Source organism: Odontesthes bonariensis, chromosome 19, assembly GCF_027942865.1.
Source record: "Odontesthes bonariensis isolate fOdoBon6 chromosome 19, fOdoBon6.hap1, whole genome shotgun sequence".
In the NCBI taxonomy this organism is placed as follows: Eukaryota; Metazoa; Chordata; class Actinopteri; order Atheriniformes; family Atherinopsidae; genus Odontesthes; species Odontesthes bonariensis.
The window spans coordinates 32,660,749-32,679,829 of NC_134524.1; the positions used below are offsets into that span (position 1 = coordinate 32,660,749).

A 19,081-nucleotide genomic window follows, 5' to 3' on the forward strand; every position below is an offset into this window, starting at 1 on the left:
TTTCTGGGCTCAGTTACATGCTCCATTTGACCCCTTCTTTCTGTCAGTCTGCTTGCTTACATTACTGAAAATTAAATTTATTTCCACCAATGCTACCAAAGACGCCTGCAGACTCATTTAGCTGGACTGAACGTGGAAGTTCAAAGTGAAATATGAGGAAGGCTCGAAGCAGCACTTTTTACAATGGTAAAAAACCACTAATACCCACTGACAGTTCCCAATAAGGGCTCAGAGCTACAAGAGCAAACACAGCTCACTTTGTTTCTACTACAATTTACCTTTACAGGTAATTCTATCCAACACTGAGGTTCGGAAACTGCTGACAAAATAAATGCAAACAACAAGAGAGGAGACTGATCAAATTGACCATCTGTAACACAGCTGGTAGGTCACTCAGTGCCCCTGTGTGGGCAGATGTCTACGGTTCAGTCAGTGATGATGAACTAGCCTAATCATTATAGAAAGTGTGGTCCAACACAGCCTGCAGGACACAGAGTACTGTGTCATAGCTTAAAGGCGTGTGATTGGTGGTAGCTGGGAATAATTCCAGCCCTGTATGTGCTGGCCTTCAGGAACTGGGCTAAACATACTACCATTGCCTCTGGGAAAGTATTCAATCAGCTTGTTTTAGCAGGTGGAAATAAATTTCTCTGTGAGCCATGTTCACACACTACAAGATTTCCACTGTTGTCACATTATTGCAGAGCGTTTCTCTTGTGAAGTCGTAGCGTGTTCACACTTCAGGACTCAACTCCTGACTCATCTGATCTTTATTAAGACCTTCCAGCTGTTTCCTGAGTCGACCAGAATTTCTTGTACGTTTGTTCACTGAGTGCTTGTTTTATTCCTTTAGTCCTTTTACCCGGTCGCTTATGTGGTCATTGGCCATAGGCGCTCAGCAATGCCGTACTCAACCTACTCCCACGCCAGCTGACACAGAATATTAAACTGGAGACTGGGGCATGAGTCTTAAATAAGCTTTGGAAGTGTTCAAACAAACAAACTGGTGACTGCCTTTAGATGACGGATGCTTCTCAGATCTGGGTTATCCGTCTGCGACCTGCAACATTTGTTTGGGACATAAAAATTAGCCTTGAAATCTTGTAGTGTGTACATGGCTTGAAACGCACTTCAGTATACAACTGAATGACTACCCAAAATATTAATAATTACTAACATCGAAGACAGCAGTGTTAGTAGCTGTAAGGATTTAATACTTTTTCTGAATAATTTGAGATGAAAACTTGCAGAGATGGTTCCGGCTCTGCTTGTTGATAGCGTTGCTCTCTCTCTGCTAAAGAGCAGCTGTGAGCGGCTCATTTCTGCACAAAACAGATGAATAATGTGTTTTAAGTCCTGGGTTCCGTGCCATCTTTTAAAGTAGTCAGCACTGGGAATTGGATTATTTCATAAATAATAATGATTACAATTAATTTAATTCCAATTGGCTTGAATTGGACTTTATTATCTAAGTGCCTTGAGATGACATTTGTTGTATTTGGCGCTATATAAATAAAAATGAATTGAATTGAATTAATAGAGCATCCATTTCCATGTTAAAGGTAATGAGAACTGCTAACAGTGAAGCAACAGGACCATTCAGATTACTCAACTTACTCAGATTTTTAGAAAAGACTAACCTGGGGTATCAAAAAATGGAATCATAGACAAACCACATGAGATCCTTCCTCCTCTGCCCCCCCCCCTCTCAGGTCTCAGCCTGTCAGAGCATGGCTTTGGACGTATGTCACGTGCACTGGCATACAGGAGAGGCAGGCAGTGAGGTTATCTACCCGCCCCACCAGCACTACACAACCTACAGCCTCCCCTCCAGCCAACCTGCCCACAGTGCCTGCCGCAGGGGGGACATGAGACCCTCCTGTGTGAGGGTGACTGCAGGAGAGGGAAAGGCTGTGCTTTTGGAGGAGGCGAAGGTTAATTGGCTGACTGATCAGGCAGTGGAGAAGCGAGCAAAGGTACCACAGGTGGGCAGGCCTGGGTCTTCTTACTGTTACTGGCATCACTTACTAACCTTTAGGTCCCTGTGCACTATGCCGTTTATGTGGCAGTGATTTACACTTTCTACAATCTGCTGTATGCAGTGACTGTGGAGGAAAAGGAGACCAGGCCAGAGCAAGAAGGAGAGGAAGAGGGAGAAATGTCAGGAAGAAGAGGAACAACACATGAAATAACACTTGACTGACAGAGTAAAAGTCTCGGGAGAATAGTTCATCTTTCTGTAGAATATCATCACTTACTTTATTCTATAGTGCTAGATGATATCAGGCTCATTTCTGTGTCTGGGTGGGGTTAGCCTAGCTTAGCATAAAGACTGGATGGAGGAAAATGCCAAACCAAAGTTACAAAATACAGTAACTTCTAACCTTGTGAACATGGGAAATGAAGTCTGTTTGCTGTTTTGCTTTGATTAAACAGTTTTCTTAGCAAATAATGATGTATCTGTAGGATTGGGATTTAGGGAAAAAAAGGAAAACCCATATTCTGATTTAAAGAAATATTCTAAATAATAAAACCCCAAGACATACCAGGTCTCAAAATGATCCAAATGCAACCTTAAATGAATAATGCCACATGACATATTACACTATTTTTATCTATCCATCAAAATACAGAAGCAGTGTGTGAAAAACTAAGAAGCCTTCAAGGATCACTAGCTCGTAGAATCATCTTTAGCTGCAATCATTTTTATCATTTTTTTCATTTCAGATTAATATTTCTGTCGGATGAAGTAAAGGAAAAAAGTGTAATCTTGCATTTTTTTTTAAACAAATACCTGAAATATTCTAAATGATCTGTAGTTAATGTACGGTAGTGCAGTTAAGTTAGAGTACTTGCAGAGTTCAATGAGTTGTTGCAGCTGGCTGATTAGCAGAGAGCATGCCCCCAACAAGAGAGATATCAGTGAAAAAAGGATCCTGAAACTCCTTAAAGAAGGTCATTCAACTTAGTGTGTGGCCAGAGATGTTGTTTCCAGTCTGCTGGCTCTAAACTAAATGGGAAGGATGTAAAAGGGAAACATACAAGTGGACTGAGAAAAGCATCAAAATGTACAGAGCAAATGGAGAGAAACAGGAGGCAGTTTTTGTCCCTTAACTCTAAGAAAACAGCTGAAGGAAATGGGTTTTCCATCCAGGAAGCCAAATGTAACCTAACACCTAAAGAGAAGAAAAGCATGGACTGTGGATGCTTGGATGAAAGTGAGATTCAGAGATGAATCACCAAGGAGACGATGCTGGAACTTTAGTTTGGTCCAATGAAAGATGACTGGCTGAAGGAAACCAGCACATTTCCACCATCAGTGATGATGTGGGGCTGATAGCAGGTAAAGGACCAGGGAAGATGGCAGCCATTACCTCTGCAGGAAATGCACTGATGTATATCGACATTGTGGACATTTCTCCTATTCCATCAATCAAAGGAGGTTTGGTGATGCTGAGGTCATTTTTCCTGCCACAGAGCACAGATGGGTCACAACTTTCTTCAGGAAAGACATATCAGCTCAGTGACATGGCCAGCAAATATGGCCAGTCTGGATCTCAATCTGATTGACCATTTTGTCAGTTTCCAGCATAAATGTTCAATGACAAGGTTCCATCCTGCAAATCAGATATGCCAACTGCTATAGAAGAAAGTTGAAACCTGATTGAGAAAGAGTATTGTTTTTTTAAAAGAAGTTCACGCCTCGATGAATCAAAGCCGTCATAAAAGCCAGAGGAGGTGTTTCAAGTGAACCACTGTGGTTTTTGGCCTTTGTGATTAGTTCTTTTTAGGATATTTCTGGAGTAATATTGCTTGGGGTTGAGGTATGGGAATGGATCGTGTGAGGGGGCATTGACGTGCACGTGTGCAGTCCATTGCACCGATTAGGTTTAGGAAGACCAGCAACACCTTGAAATCCCTCTTCACTGCGACTTGTTCTTCAGCTGCATGTGGAAACTTTATGTATTGTGTGGCCAGATGATTTATTGCATCCACGACTCGCAGGAGAGCGCGGCTGATGGTTTTTAATAAACTGCACAACAGACAACACAAACGCTTGTTTTGTTAAATCATGTCAGCGTTCAGATGTGCAGAAGAGTACTCCTGAGAGTTCCTAGGATTGGTTCTTAGAATCCTGGATGAGAAAACATCGGTGAAGGCCACAATCTTCTCAAAAAGTGCAAAAGTAGGACACAAGAACTAATTTGTTCATAAGAACTGTTGGTGAATGAGGCCCAATGTTCCAGAATTCTTGTGGTTTGTTGTGATGCAACGTTGTTTTTTTTTTTTTGTTTTGTTTTTAAACTGTGCTGTCATGAACTTTAACCTTTAACCTGCTAACTGAGGCCTGCAGAGTCTGAGATGTAGCTCTTGGGTTTCTGACCTTGGTGTGACCTTTAACCTTTAACATGCTAACTGAGGCCTGCAGAGTCTGAGATGTAGCTCTTGGGTTTCTGACCTTGGGGTGACCTTTAACCTTTAACATGCTAACTGAGGCCTGCAGAGTCTGAGATGTAGCTCTTGGGTTTCTGACCTTGGGGTGACCTTTAACCTTTAACATGCTAACTGAGGCCTGCAGAGTCTGATATGTAGCTCTTGGGTTTCTGACCTTGGGGTGACCTTTAACCTTTAACATGCTAAGTGAGGCCTGCAGAGTCTGAGATGTAGCTCTTAGGTTAAAGGTCACCCCAAGGTCAGAAACCCGCTAACTGAGGCCTGCAGAGTCTGAGATGTAGCTCTTGGGTTTCTGACCTTGGGGTGACCTTTAACCTTTAACATGCTGACTGAGGCCTGCAGAGTCTGAGATATAGCTCTGGGGTTTCTGACCTTGGGGTGACCTTTAACCTTTAACATGCTAACTGAGGCCTGCAGAGTCTGAGATGTAGCTCTTGGGTTTCTGACCTTGGAGTGACCTTTAACCTTTAACATGCTAACTGAGGCCTGTAGAGTCTGAGATGTAGCTCTTGGGTTTCTGACCTTGGGGTGACCTTTAACCTTTAACATACTAACTGAGGCCTGCAGAGTCTGAGATGTAGCTCTTGGGTTTCTGACCTTGGGGTGAACTTTAACCTTTAACATGCTAACTGAGGCCTGCAGAGTCTGAGATGTAGCTCTTGGGTTTCTGACCTTGGGGTGACCTTTAACCTTTAACATGGTAACTGAGGCCTGTAGAGTCTGAGATGTAGCTCTTGGGTTTCTGACCTTGGGGTGACCTTTAACCTTTAACCTGCTAACTGAGGCCTGCAGAGTCTGAGATGTAGCTCTTGGGTTTCTGACCTTGGGGTGACCTTTAACCTTTAACATGCTAACTGAGGCCTGCAGAGTCTGAGATGTAGCTCTTGGGTTTCTGACCTTGGGGTGACCTTTAACCTTTAACATGCCAACTGAGGCCTGCAGAGTCTGAGATGTAGCTCTTGGGTTTCTGACCTTGGGGTGACCTTTAACCTTTAACATGCTAACTGAGGCCTGCAGAGTCTGAGATGTAGCTCTTTGGTTTCTGACCTTGGGGTGACCTTGCTGGGACGTCCACTCCTGGGCAGATTGACAGCTGTCCTGAATGTTTCCCACTTGTGAATAATCTTTCTCTCTGTGGAATGATGGACTCCAAATAGTTTGGAAATGGCCTTATAACCCTTCCCAGGTTGATGGGCAGCAAATACTGCTTCTCTAAGATCATGGCTGATGTCTTTCCTCCTTGGCATCGTGTTAACACACACCTGAATGCTGCAGAGCATCTTAATTCCTATGGAAGCAGTAAGGGTGGGCTGTTTGGAAGTATTGACATAGTATAATAGGTTCTGTGTTGTTGTGATTTCCTCATTTTTAGACCTGGGAAGGACAAATTGACTTTTTTCTTCTTACCTAGCCTGTACATAACCTTTCCTGTGTGTGAAGCCATGAACCTGTTAGTCTTGTTACACACTGCTTGTTAGATGATGTACAAACTGTTCACGTTAGACCGCAGTTTTATCAACATGGTGGCAGCTTCACTGCTGAAGGAAAAGTTGTAGTTAAAGTTAAAGATGGAGATACTGATGAAAGCATAAGTGTGGCTCCATACAGCTGCTGGAGATGAGCATAGTGCCGTATACAACCTGTACTAAAGGCATCTGTATTTAACTTGAGTGCGTGTGTGTGCTTTTTTTGCTCTGCTTCCAGTCTTAACACTAAGCTCGACTAACTCCCAACACATACTGCAAAAAATATTGGAAATAAAGCCAACTGTTGACCTTTTCCGTCCAGTTATTTACCAAACAGAGAGAAACGCTTCAGTCGCATGCAGATTCTTTTCATGTAAAGCCATTTTTACAAATCCACCAAATCCACAGCAAAACTGAATCTGAGATCTGTTCTAAGCTTCTTTGCTTATAAAGTCAAACTTTAGAAGATGCTTTAGAAGAAAAGTCAAATAATAAGTCAAATCTGTTGAACATGCTTTGGAATGAAGCCGCATCATTTGATAGATGAACTGAACTATTTGATCAACACAACAAACGAGATTCAATTTTGAGTGGCTTTTTCAATAAACAGAAGGGAAGCAGAAACAGAAAAGTGGCCCAAACCAAAGGAAGAGTGGACATTTTAGGCCTGAAAGGCATATAAAAAGCTGAGCAGTAAAACTTTGACTCGCTGTATTTTTTAGCTGAGTCATTTCAAAAACAATACTCAGATTGGCAGGTTGGCAAATTCATAATATCCCAACTTTGAATAGTCGGTATGTGCTTAAATATGCCTTTATGACCCAACCAGACAACCTCACATCACACTTATTCAGTAATTCAGGAAGAAGAAAAACTGGAATACACCATAAAACCTTCTAATGGTACTGTAGAGCGTCAGGACTGACCTGGCATCAGCTTCGCTGTAGTACTCCCTGGCAACAATGTCCTCGAACAGCTCCCCACCGGTCACTCTGGAGGGAAGAGATAAAGGGATGGACAGACCGATAGAAGGAACTTTAAACTTTAAAATGAGACTGTTATTCCTGGGTCTGCAGAGGAAAAGGCCAGATTATCTAATCTGGAGGAAGGTTGTTTTTTTCCTTCTGCTTTTACAGACCAGCTTGGAACCAGACTGATGTGTTGCTTATGTGCTTAAATGGTGAAAAAGCTGCAATCACAGTTCCACTCAGACACTGCACGCATACTGTTTATTCAGCTGAAGGGGAGTTCTGGGTTTTTCCATGATTCAATTCCAAAGAGCTTTTCCAACTAACACAGATGGGATATCTATAATGGAAAGGAGACGCAGTAATAATTGAGCAACGCTGTGTACATCATGCTGTGAGTGAGCCTTTAGAGGTCACATAAAGCAGATATTCATCCCAGTAAAACACAGCTAAAGCCAGAAGGACACTAGATCACATGGTTAAGTTTAAACTGCACCAGTTTTATAAATAACAACCCGTTTCCTCATTATGGCGAGTAGCAGTCAGCCAGTTCAGAGCAGCTTTCCACAGCCTTTCACAAACTACCTGCATGTTACTGGTGAGAAATTACTTTTTACAGACAGACCTCAATAAGTTGGAGAAGAAATTAGCTCAATTTACTCATTTAAAGTTGCAGTGTGCAACAAAAATTCTGATTTATGAGGGGAAAAAAAGATAATATTATTAAAACTATGTTTATTGCTTTGTTAAAATCATTTTTATGTTTATATTACCTCAGAATGAACCACTTGGATCTATTTGTGTAACATACACTTTTGCACTGTTTAAGATGCGCACACACACACACACACACACTGCTGTTAAAGGCATACACACACACACACACACACACACACACACACACACACTGCTGTTAAAGGCACACACACACACACACACACACACACACACACACACACTGATGTTAACACTGCTCTGTCCCCTTACTGCCTCACAGTGCTGGACTAACTGGTATTGGTCTAAGTATACGTCATTGAGTGTATGCAGGGATATTATGTGCACTAAGCTACTGAAACTAAAGATTATTTTATTGCAGTGTGTTGCATACACCACAGAAAGGGACAGCGCTTACCAGATAAAGTACCGTGCAAACACGTTGATCTCCCCCTCATGTCTTTAGATTCGTCTTCCAAGCAGCCAGAAGTTCTTCTAATCTTTTAGGCAATAGTTCTCCATTGGCTGCTTTTTCCACTCATTTTCAGTCCAGTCTGACTTTTCAGAGGAATTAGGCTTGATTCATAGAATTTACTGATATTTTAAGGATATTTTTCAGCTCTAGTCTTCCCTAAACACTGAGAAGTATCTGAATAATATTTTAAGGCTCAGTCTCTCTGTGGCCTGCTGAAAATATTACCAGTTGGGTCTACATCAGTTTCCACAGGTGAAATCCAATCTACCTCATGAGCCATGTAAATCTGCTGTTTGGACAAATCGAAAAAACTTCTGCAGCGTGAGTGTGATTAGTATTATGGGGTGTGGAAGTGTACTATTGTTCGTAGGTTCAGAAATAATCAAAGGTAGGAAAATATGTGGTTGAAATAATTAAGATATTAGGTTTACAGGATACTGTAAACCTAATATCTTAATTTAGGATACTGACTGTTTTATTAACAAAGTAGGAAGTTGGACAAAAGACTAAACAAAAAATGTAGTCTGAATGAATTCAATAAAAAGCCTCTTTGGATCGTCCACTGGAGTAAAGAGACATTTCTACTGAGCATGATTTACACGGAGGGGTTGAACAATGTGCAGCATAAACTATCATACATAAACCATATTCACTCTGATTCAGCTTCCAGGGAACGAAACGGGCAGCTTCATGTGCTCTTAAGAAGAACAAACTGAAACTGTGCAGAAATGAGGCATCAAGCTGAGACCAATGCATTCAATAAGCAGACAAAGGGCCAGGATTTCAGACCCAAAAATGATTTGTGTTCATTTGTTCTGATGAAACAAATCTATTATCTCACATACTTCAGATTACTACACACAGATTTTAAGCACCACTGCTTTGCTTTGATAGAGGGGCACTGATCATAGCTTTTAAAACAGTGGAAGCCTGACCACAAGCTCTTTATGAGACACTGGCAGCATATATCATGAAATATTGATGAAACGTTTGTCGATCCAATTCAATCCATTTTAGTTGGACTCATTCACTCTTTCCAGTGTGATATTTAGTGATAAGAGGGTGGATTTTTTCTTGATTTTCAATTTCTAAAGAACAGATGACTCAGACACAGAGCCAGCAGATGGCTTTTCAACAGCTACAGACACATTAAGTCATCTACCTGCCATCTGTGTTCGCTGTCAGTACTTCTTATTTAAGAGGGCAACATGGAGTACATACACACACATATATATATATATAAAAAAATTGCATATCATATAACACAGCTCATCAGTATTGCATCTCTATGTGTGTTCTTCATAATGCAGCACTGCTGAGGTAAACACGCCATGATGCCACATTTACATGATGCTGACTAGCAGCCGCCAGGTTTCAGCATCTCCGGAATATGATCCGTGTGTGTTCTGTGCATGTTCAACCAAGTGGATTTTACTGTGGAAAAAAATAAAAATCCAGCACTTACAAGTCGAAGACAAGATAGTGAAATCCCTCCTCTGATATGCTGTCATGGAGTCGTACTGTGGAGGCGAAAGAGAGAAATAAAGAGGATTCAGTTTTAGTTAAATATACTCTATCCTGCAAAAAGTATTCTCTCACCCATCCAAATAACTAAATTCAGGTGTTCTAATCACTTCCATGGCCACAGCTGTATAAATCCAAGCACCTCTGCATGCAGACTGCTTCTACAAACATCTGTGAAAGAATGTTTCGCTCTCAGGAGCTCAGTGAACTCCAGCATGGTACCATGATAGGATGGCACCTGTGCAACCAGTCCAGTGGTGAAACTTCCTCTCTGCTAAATATCCCACAGTCAGCTGTCAGTGGTGTTATAACAGGGTGGAAGAGATTGGGAAGGACAGCAGCTCAGCCAGGAAGTGGTGGGCCACGTAAAATGACAGAGCGGGGTCAGAGGATGCTGAGGCTCATAGTGCTCAGAGGTCCCCAACTTTCTGCAGAGTTCAGACCTCCAACCTTCATGTGGCCTCCAGATTAGCTCAAGAACAGGGCGTAGAGAGCTTCATGGAATGGGTTTCCATGGCAACTGCATCCAAGCCATACATCACCAAGTGCAATGCAAAGCGTCGGATTGTTTTCAGGAGCTGGACCTGGCCCCTTAGTTCCAGTGAAAGGAACTCTGAATGCTTCAGCATACCAAGAGATTTTGGACAGTTTCATGCTCCGAAGTCCAGTCCAGCACCCGTCCCCTCTTCTTCCTCAGCCGTGCCTTTGGAACGTGCGCAGAATGTGCTTTCCATGGTCTGCTTGAGCAATGCATGGACGTCCCTGGAACAGATGCGGTCCTGATGGCAGCACATGTTGCTGTAAAATCTCAGTGAGCTTTTCTGCATTAATGCTGCCATCACAGAAGTGGAAATGAGCTTTGCTCATTCGGGCCCTGATCCGAGCCCATCCCATCCCAGAGCCTGGCTGCAGGGAGTGCTTGCTGACAGCAGGCTGGATGCTCCTTTGCTCCAGAGAACACGGCGTCCATTTCATCCATCAAACATCTGGAACACTGATTGGTCTGACCACAATACATGTTTCTGCTTCATGTCACATTCTGCACTGCAGAGGAGAATATGCACGTTCCACAAAGTTGAAGAACAATGGGCCTCATGCAAGAACCGTTCGTACGCACAGATTTGTTCTTAAATCGTCCGTACGAGTGATTTAAGAGGATTTGCGCATTCAACTTTGTGGAAACAGTTTGGGGACGGCCCCTTCCTGTTCCAACATGACTGCGCACCAGTGCACAAAGCAAGCTCCATAAAGACATGGAGGAGCCAGTTTGGTGTGGAAGAACCTGACTGGCCTGCACAGTCCTGATCTCAACCCGATAGAACACCTTTGGGATGAATCAGAGCGGAGACTGTGAGCCAGGCCTTCTGTCCAACATCAGTGTCTGACCTTACAGATGAGCTTCTGGAAGAATGGTCAAAAACTCCCATAAACACTCCTAAACCTTGTGGAAAGCTTGCCCAGAAGAGCTGAAGCTGTTCTAGCTGCAAAGGGTGGGCCGACGTCATATTAAAGCCTCTGGATTAAGAATGGGATGTTACTGAAGTTCATATGTGTGTAAAGGCAGATGAGCTGATATGGTTTGGCAGTACAGAGTATCTCCAGCATAACACTGACAACAGGAGGCAACTCTGAATTATGAACACTATACTTAACCACACTTCGAATCAAATCAAATTTATTTATATAGCACATTTCATGTACAAAACAATTCAAAGTGCTTCACATAAAATAAAAGCATTGCAGCAGGGAGTGCAAGAAGCATTAAAATACATAAAAGAATATAAAGAGAAACAAATAAAATAATTTAAATGAATTTAAAAACAAGCAACAGTCCAGATAAGTTCAAAGATATCGTGCAGATTTCATGCATAGACACATGAGAACAGAAATGTCTTTAACCTGGATTTAAAAATGTCTCCATTTGGTGAAAGTTTAATCTCCACTGGCAGTTTGTTCCACTTGTTAGCAGCAGAACAGCTAAATGCTGCTTCTCCATGTTTAGTCTGGACTCTGGACTGGACCAGCTGGCCTGAGTCCTTGGATCTAAGGCTTCATTTACACTGCAAGTCTTGATGCCCAGATCTGATTTTTTGCCTAAATCCGATTTTTTTTAATGTGTGGTTACACGTACTGTAATAATGTGACTCATATCTGATTCACGCGATTACACTTGCCTTTCACCTGAAACATCGCACATGCCTACTTAAGTGTTTACCAAACTCTACTGCTGAGGCAAATGGACGACGTTGACATAGGTGTGATGCTAGTGTTGCGGTACATGAGAAGTTCGCCCAACATTGGCAGGATTTTAAGGCAGAGAAGGAGGAAAAGGGCCATCATTGCCTCCTCAGCTGTTCAGAGGAGTGTCTGGGTGCGAGACCGATCCCAGGACATATATTTAATGACGTGTGGAACGCAATGTGTAAGAATATCTGATCTGCCCGTTTACACGGCGGTCGTATTGTCACATATCCGATTCGAATATGATAAATTTCCATATATGAAGGAGGCCTGTATCCGATCTCAAAATATCCGAATGCATGCGTCCTTGTCCTATTTACATGGTCAAAAAACATATCCGATCTGTGTCACATGAGAGCAAAAAAATTGGAATTGGGTAACATTTAACTGACAGTGTAAATCTAGCCTAAGAGATCTGCTGGCTTTATATTCTCTGAACATATCACAGATGCATTTTGGGCCTAAACCGTTCTGGGATTTGTAAACCATCAGCAGGCTTTTAAAATCTATTCTGTGACTGACTGGAAGCCAGAGTAAAGATTTTAAAGCTGCTGTGATGTGTTCAGATCTCTTAGTCCGGGTTAAAACTCCAGCAGCAGCGTTCTGGATGAGCTGCAGATGTTTAATGCTCTTTTTGGGAAGTCCAGTTAAAAGAGCATTACAGTAATGGAGTCTGCTGGAGATGAATGCATGGATGAGTTTCTCCTGGGGTCCATTTCACGTAGCAGGTTCAACAAACTCTGAGTCTATTCCTGACCTCTGAGTTGCTCTACTCTGAGAAAGAAAACTCTGAGTTTTAGGTTCCAGAAACGCTGATTTGAGTGAGTTTAATCAACTCTGAGTAGTTTCACCTTGAGTTTTGCGTGTGCGCCACAACTTTAAAAAGCCAGCATCAATGGAGCTCCGATTCCACGAGTCACCATGGCAACGGGGAAGAGGAGGGGCTACGTTTTTCACCAACCTCGAATTGGAAATCTTAATGCGCTCATCCGGCAAGTTTCAACACGTTTTTAGAAATAAGTGCAACACCGCTGCAGCAGCAAAAGTGTAAGTTTAAATGTAGTCCTTTGCAATCACAATAATATTACAGGGAAACTGCTTGAATGGTAGCCCATTCATTTATTTCATTTAGGTGCAATCCCGCGGGGGAGAAGCGCACTTGGCAACAGCTTAAGATGAAATATAAAAACAATGGGCCTCATGCAAGAACATTTTCGTATTTTTATTCTAAATTAATCTCACTTTTTTCGTAAGGTCTCGTACGAACACGCCACGTCAGATTCAACAAACGCTCTTAACTTCAGAAAAAGTGTGTAACGACCTGCGTAAATGATGAATCCCACTCGTGCATATCTAAGTTCACGTGCATGAGGATAGTAAATGTGCATACTCCACGCCCTAAATGATACCATATAAGGCTGTGCTTCCTCTCTCCTGTGCCAGGAAGTGTTGAGTCATGAGAATGGCATCAAGGTGCAAAAAGAGCAACTTTAGGGGCTCTGAGACTGAATTCCGCTTTCAGAGATCCACAGGGTTCCTACAGGTTTCTTCAAGTCAAATTTAAGTCTTTTTAAGACCTTTTATAAAAAAAATAATACCTATTTCACGGCCTATTTCACAGACCTACCGGCAAAGAAAAACTTTTTTTTTTTAAATTTGTTCATTTATTTCTCAAACAAATGAAAGTGTGGACTGTGTAAAGCATTGATGAAACATTGCAGCATAGTAGTAGTAAACGCTACAACACCACAGCACAGACAACAAGCCAAACAGAGGTGTGAAAAATCAAAGAAAATTTCAGCAGACCACAAAAAAGTTTAACGGACACAATTAAGTTGTTTTTTAACATTGGTTATGTTAGCTAGCTACTTATTCCATGCTGGGAATATGGGGAGTAGAGAGAACTATAAATAATGAAAATCAACTAAAAAATTTGTCATTTCGTTGAGGCTCTCATCGAACATAAGAACGAACGGTGATTTGTTTACCTTGGACACCAGTTCCTCTTTAATATACACAGCTCAACCAAACTTGGCTATGTACGCCGTTTTGTCGGGACCACAAGTAATTGTGGCAGCGATGTCGGAATCGGGGAACATGCATTTAAACAACTCTGAAATACCCTCGTTTCCATTATATGAATGGTGTTTGGCGATTGTGTTAGGAGTCCACAACACCTCTGCTTTCATGGTTGGTGTGGACCCAAAAGCTGTTCGCAGATCTACTCTAGTTGCGGTGACGGTCGTAACTGGAGGGGCTGTACTAGCAGTTGGCTGGTTAACGTTATCTGCTAGCTCAGATACATTAATAGCTAACTGGCTAGCGTTGGCCGGTTGAAACACCCCGGCGATGGAAGGAGTTTGATCCTTCGCTTCGATATTATTCATTTGCTTGGAGGACTTGGCGTGAGACTCTAAAGCCTTCAAGCCCATAGTACCAAGCTGAATCCTCTTTTTGCACACTGTGCAAAAAGCCTCGTATACATTATTGTCCACTGGTTTTAACCAGTGACAAAATGATTATTTTTCGCGCCACACTTCATTACATTTACATTTCCCCATAATCCCAGCAAGAAATGGGAAGCAAGGAAACGCAAACAAATGTTAAAAAAACAACATAACGGCGCAAGTTAAACTTTCTTGTTTTCTGCTGAGATTTGCCTTGATTTTTCACGCTTCTGCTTGGCTTGTTGCTGTGGTCTGTGTCAGTGCTGTAGCAATGTGATCGGACCCGGGGCGGAGCGGTAGCGGCAGCGTTGCGTTCTCAATGATTGGTTCCGCCACTCTTCATTTAGGCTACGTTATTTAGGCTTTTCAAAATAATAGTAGCCTAGTTGACAAATGAAACGTTTGAGGAGAATGTGATACGGAGAAGTTACTGCACAAATTTTAAGACCCAGATATCAAAATTCAAGACTTTTTAAGGTATTATTTCCAAATTCATAAATTCAATGCTTTTAAGACTTTTTAAGACCCCGCGGGAACCCTGGATCCAGAAAGGAAAATCTGTAATTTTTAGCAGTGTCAGCAGTGGAATTACGGGACCTGCTAAAGCAAAGAAATGGGAAATTATTACGAGTGCTGTTAATACCATGTCACTACCATGTCGAAATAAAAAAAATAAATGGTTTGATATGAAAATGGCTTAAAAAAAAACGTCTCGCCCTGGGCAGGCGATCGATGACTGCAACTAAAGCCGTGCTATCAGCTGTTGCCTCATCATGATGGCACTTTGATGGGGTGGTCCATGAGGGGGGTCTTCTGGCACCACACCTTCTGGTCTGCCTGGGCTGGTTCAGGTGGAGACCCTCGTTCATGGCAATATTGCGCAATGAACGAGGTATCGAGACATACCCACCTGGCCTTCAGCTCAGTGCGCTCCACGACGGCACGGATGTTTTGACGGCATATGGGAATCTGATGTACCATGGGTGATAAACTGATGAGAGCTTTGATGACCAAGGGGAGCGCACGACTCACAGAGGACTGGGACACCCCCGATCTGTCTCCAATCTCCCTCTGAAAGGTTCCAGTGGCCAAAAATCCAAGGGTGGTGAGGACCTGGACGTGTGGGGGAACTGGGTTTGATCGGCGTGTTTCTCTCTGGAGTTGTGGCTCCAGCAAGCTGCATATTTGCAGCAGCACAGTGCTTGGCAGTCTTAATCGCGATGTCAGCCATTTGTCTGTCTCCACACGCTCTCTTCAAGAGCCTGACGCACTAAGGCATCCAAAAAAACCCTTAGTTATAGGGCCTGTCCGAGGGGGCCGGGTTTCCATGGGCGGCATAATCCCAAGTGGGCAACGCCTTTTTTCAGTGTGACGTAGAATGTACAGGCTTTTCTGATTCGCTCGTGGCTCTGCATTGTTTCTGTAAATTCAGGAAAACAGCCTGTGGAGGTGACGCAACACTTGGAAGCCTGGTATGTGTATGTAACTAGGTGTGACCCGGTTTTTAGTGGAAGGTGGCCTTTAAGAGAATTTGCGCATTCACCAATCTTTTTGTATTTTACGTTTTCTTTCAGGTAGGAACAGAATTTACAGTGATCCAGACCTGTTGTAGGAGTTTCCTAAAATAGTCCGCTGTTATTCCAATCAAGTTTGCTTGACTAATGGATTGTACATTTAATTACTTTGAAGAAAACATAAATAAATATATACATTATACCCCATAATTATGCTGACATTATTCTGTTTGACTTAAATTATGCACTAATTGAAGGTTCATTTGAATCTGTATATAACAAGGTCAATGGGAAGCGTAACCAGCGGCTGACTTGCTAATTTTGGATGCCTTAGTGCGTCAGGCTCTTAGAAGAGAGCGTGTGGAGACAGACGAATGGCTGACATCGCGATTAAGACTGCCAATTGACGTGTGACGTGAAAAATATTGGTTAAGGAAAACGCTTGATTAAATTATTACCGCATGGGTTGTGTTTAAGTTTGATCTTCGACAGGTTTTGAGTTGAAAAAAAACTTGCAGGCTCTCGGATACACACAGAGCGGGGAGATGGGGGGTTCATTCATTCATTCATGGGAGGGAGCCAGAGGCATCAGAGACGCCTCATTATCGCGTCACGGATATGCATGAGAAGGACCGGAAAACCCTGTCGTATCTCATCAAGCTATTCTTCCTGCCCACAAAAACAGCTTGAAACAAAGCAACCATAACGTTTTTTTAAACAGAACCGACGCCTAATGCATTCAATAACAATGGTGAACACAGCAGTATTAATGCTGTGGAAGTTGGCCTTTAAATCACTCGTACGGACGATTTAAGAACAAATCTGTGCGTACGAACGGTTCTTGCATGAGGCCCAATGTTCTAACAGGTGAGACCTCGGCATGGAGGTACCTCATTCTGATCATGTTTTACACTGTAAGGTAAATATTAAGTGGCTATTTGACTGTGCAGTTATTTTATCCCCAACATAATGCTGTTTTCACACACATAAATGTCTTCTCATCTATATCATGTTCTGTTAAATAATTAAGCTTATTTACACTAACACAGACTTCTACTGAGCCAACAGAAAGAAGGCAGATGCCCGTAAAACGGGTGGTGCCCAGCACCGCCACCTCTGACGGAGGCAGAGGAGCTGGCCCTAAGCAGAATATTGGAGGGCCAGTGGCTGAGGGAGTCCCTGGAGGGAGTCCACCCCCAATACACAAGTGCCTTTATAAAATATAATAGGCCTATATATATCTTTTTAAGCCTATTCATACAAATATTTATTTGTCTTTTATGTCTTTTTTTTCTTTTGTCCCAACAAAATTCTGATGGTACCACTCATAAAGATAATTGTCTGGAAATGCTAAAACATCTATGATAACCATCTCCTGATGAATATTTAATTCTCTGCGCAGTAATGCTGCACCTTCATCCACGGGATCGTTGTCTAAAGGACATGTTGGTGGAAACAGTCGCCTCCTGCTGTGCCTGATGGACTTCTAGAAGTAGAAGAACTCGCTCTGCTGACTGAATGAATGAGGAAATCAAATGGCTGAAAGAGGGCGGAGACAGAGAGAAACTCCAGGTTCACTGAGTAAAACCTGGTCCCGACCAGGTTAGGTTCAGAGAGTCTGTTACTACGGTAACTGACCAAGAGCTTAAGTTACCTCTCTTTGTGAAACGGAAAACTCAGAGTTTCCCTCATTTCAGGGTTAATCAACTCAGAGTTTTCACTAAACCTGCTTCGTGAAACGGACCTCTGGACTTTTTGGGAGCGAAACCTTTAATTCTGTTGATGTTTCTGAGATGGTAAAAAGCTGCCTTGGTGACAGCTTTGATGTGGCTGCTGAAAGTCAGATCTGAGGCTACGGCTACACGAAAACGAAACAAGGTTTTTTTTGAAAACGGGTACGAAAATTCTTGCGACCACACGGAAACGCGCTGCTGTCCAGACGAAAACGATGAAACGATGCAGTACACACGCCACTGTGTCACGCCACGCTGTGAGACAATAGAGAAGTGTTAAAATTGGCTCACAGCGTCAACGTGTGACTGACGCAAAAACGTTTTAGCTGTAACAATGGAAACGAAATGAGGCCGTTTTCAAACTTTCCCACTCTGGAACCCGTTTTCAAAAACTATCGTTTTGGGGTAGTGGGAACGCCGGCTCCGTGTGGCCGCGACAGCGAAACGATAAGAAAAAGTATCGTTTACAGTGAAAAACGTTTTCGTGTAGCCGCAGCCTCAGTCTATCAACACTCCGAGGTTAACGACTCGGTCAGTGATTGTAAGGTCCCGAGTCTCAAGATATTTACCAACGCTGACCCTCTTCTCTTTGCTACCAAACAGAATGATCTCAGTTTTGTCTTCATTTAATTGTAGAAAATTCTCTCTCATCCAGGTATTTACTTCCTCCAGACACTGACACAGTACGTCTGCTGGGCTGCAGTCGTCTGGTGACAGAGACACATAAAGTTGTGTATCGTCTGCATAACTGTGATAATTGATGTTAAAGTTCTGTAATATCTGACCCAAAGGGAGAGGGATACATTTTTTCCATGTAGAGTTTTCAGGAGGGTTTCATATACAGGATCCATAATCATTAGATGCTTTAATGGACCTAATTTCCTTAAAAAAATAAATAAAATAAATAAACTTTCCTGAAGAGCAGCTGTGGGAGCGGCTGACTGAGTTTGCCAAAGCACAAGTACCTGCAGGAATAAGACCCCAAATCCAGAAGAGGAGATGTTGCAGTTTTGAGGCAGGAGCAAATCTGAGAGCAAGGAGGAGGAAGTTTAAACTACTTCTTTTCTCGATCGTCACGGGGAATGTGAAATCACCAGCAAAGAAAAGGGAAGAGACTGAAGAGCTAATGAGGCAGGAATGCGTTTCATTGAGAAATGGCCTGCGCATATTCTGAGCTCTGACTCCCCTCAGACTGTATTACAGAGAGAGTACCCATGCTGGCCGCAGCCGCTGCATGTGACATCATCAGATGAGTTATTGCTGGGCTACAAACATAGCACGCAGATGCATTCATAGTGATCTCTGAAGGTTTAACCAATTTTTATTTTCATTTCATTTAAAGCAATCATTTATTTCCCCTCAATAATTTATAATATTGCTATGTTAAACACTGTTTAGAAAGGTGCAATATAAACAGTTTTAGTGGTATAATCTGCCTTCAGGGATTAATAAAGTGACATTAAGTTCTGTTTTGAATAGAAATGGAATGTAGGTGTTCTGCTTTTTTTTTTTTTTTTTAATTTATTTTTTTAAATTTATTTTTT

At 42.3% G+C, this 19,081-nt stretch overlaps 1 protein-coding gene across 9 annotated transcripts in view; it reads right to left on the minus strand.

The window, feature by feature from the left end:
* The window catches only part of LOC142368546 (calcium/calmodulin-dependent protein kinase type II delta 1 chain), a 124,213-nt gene that overhangs the window by 45,563 nt on the left and 59,569 nt on the right, over window positions 1-19,081 (minus strand). For all 9 annotated transcript variants that reach the window (XM_075450754.1, XM_075450752.1, XM_075450750.1 and 6 more), the window contains 2 exons: window positions 9,544-9,598; window positions 6,848-6,913 (listed from right to left, as the gene is read on the minus strand). In XM_075450754.1, the coding sequence (XP_075306869.1) occupies window positions 6,848-6,913; window positions 9,544-9,598 (121 nt within the window). The remainder of the gene's footprint in view (window positions 1-6,847; window positions 6,914-9,543; window positions 9,599-19,081) is intronic.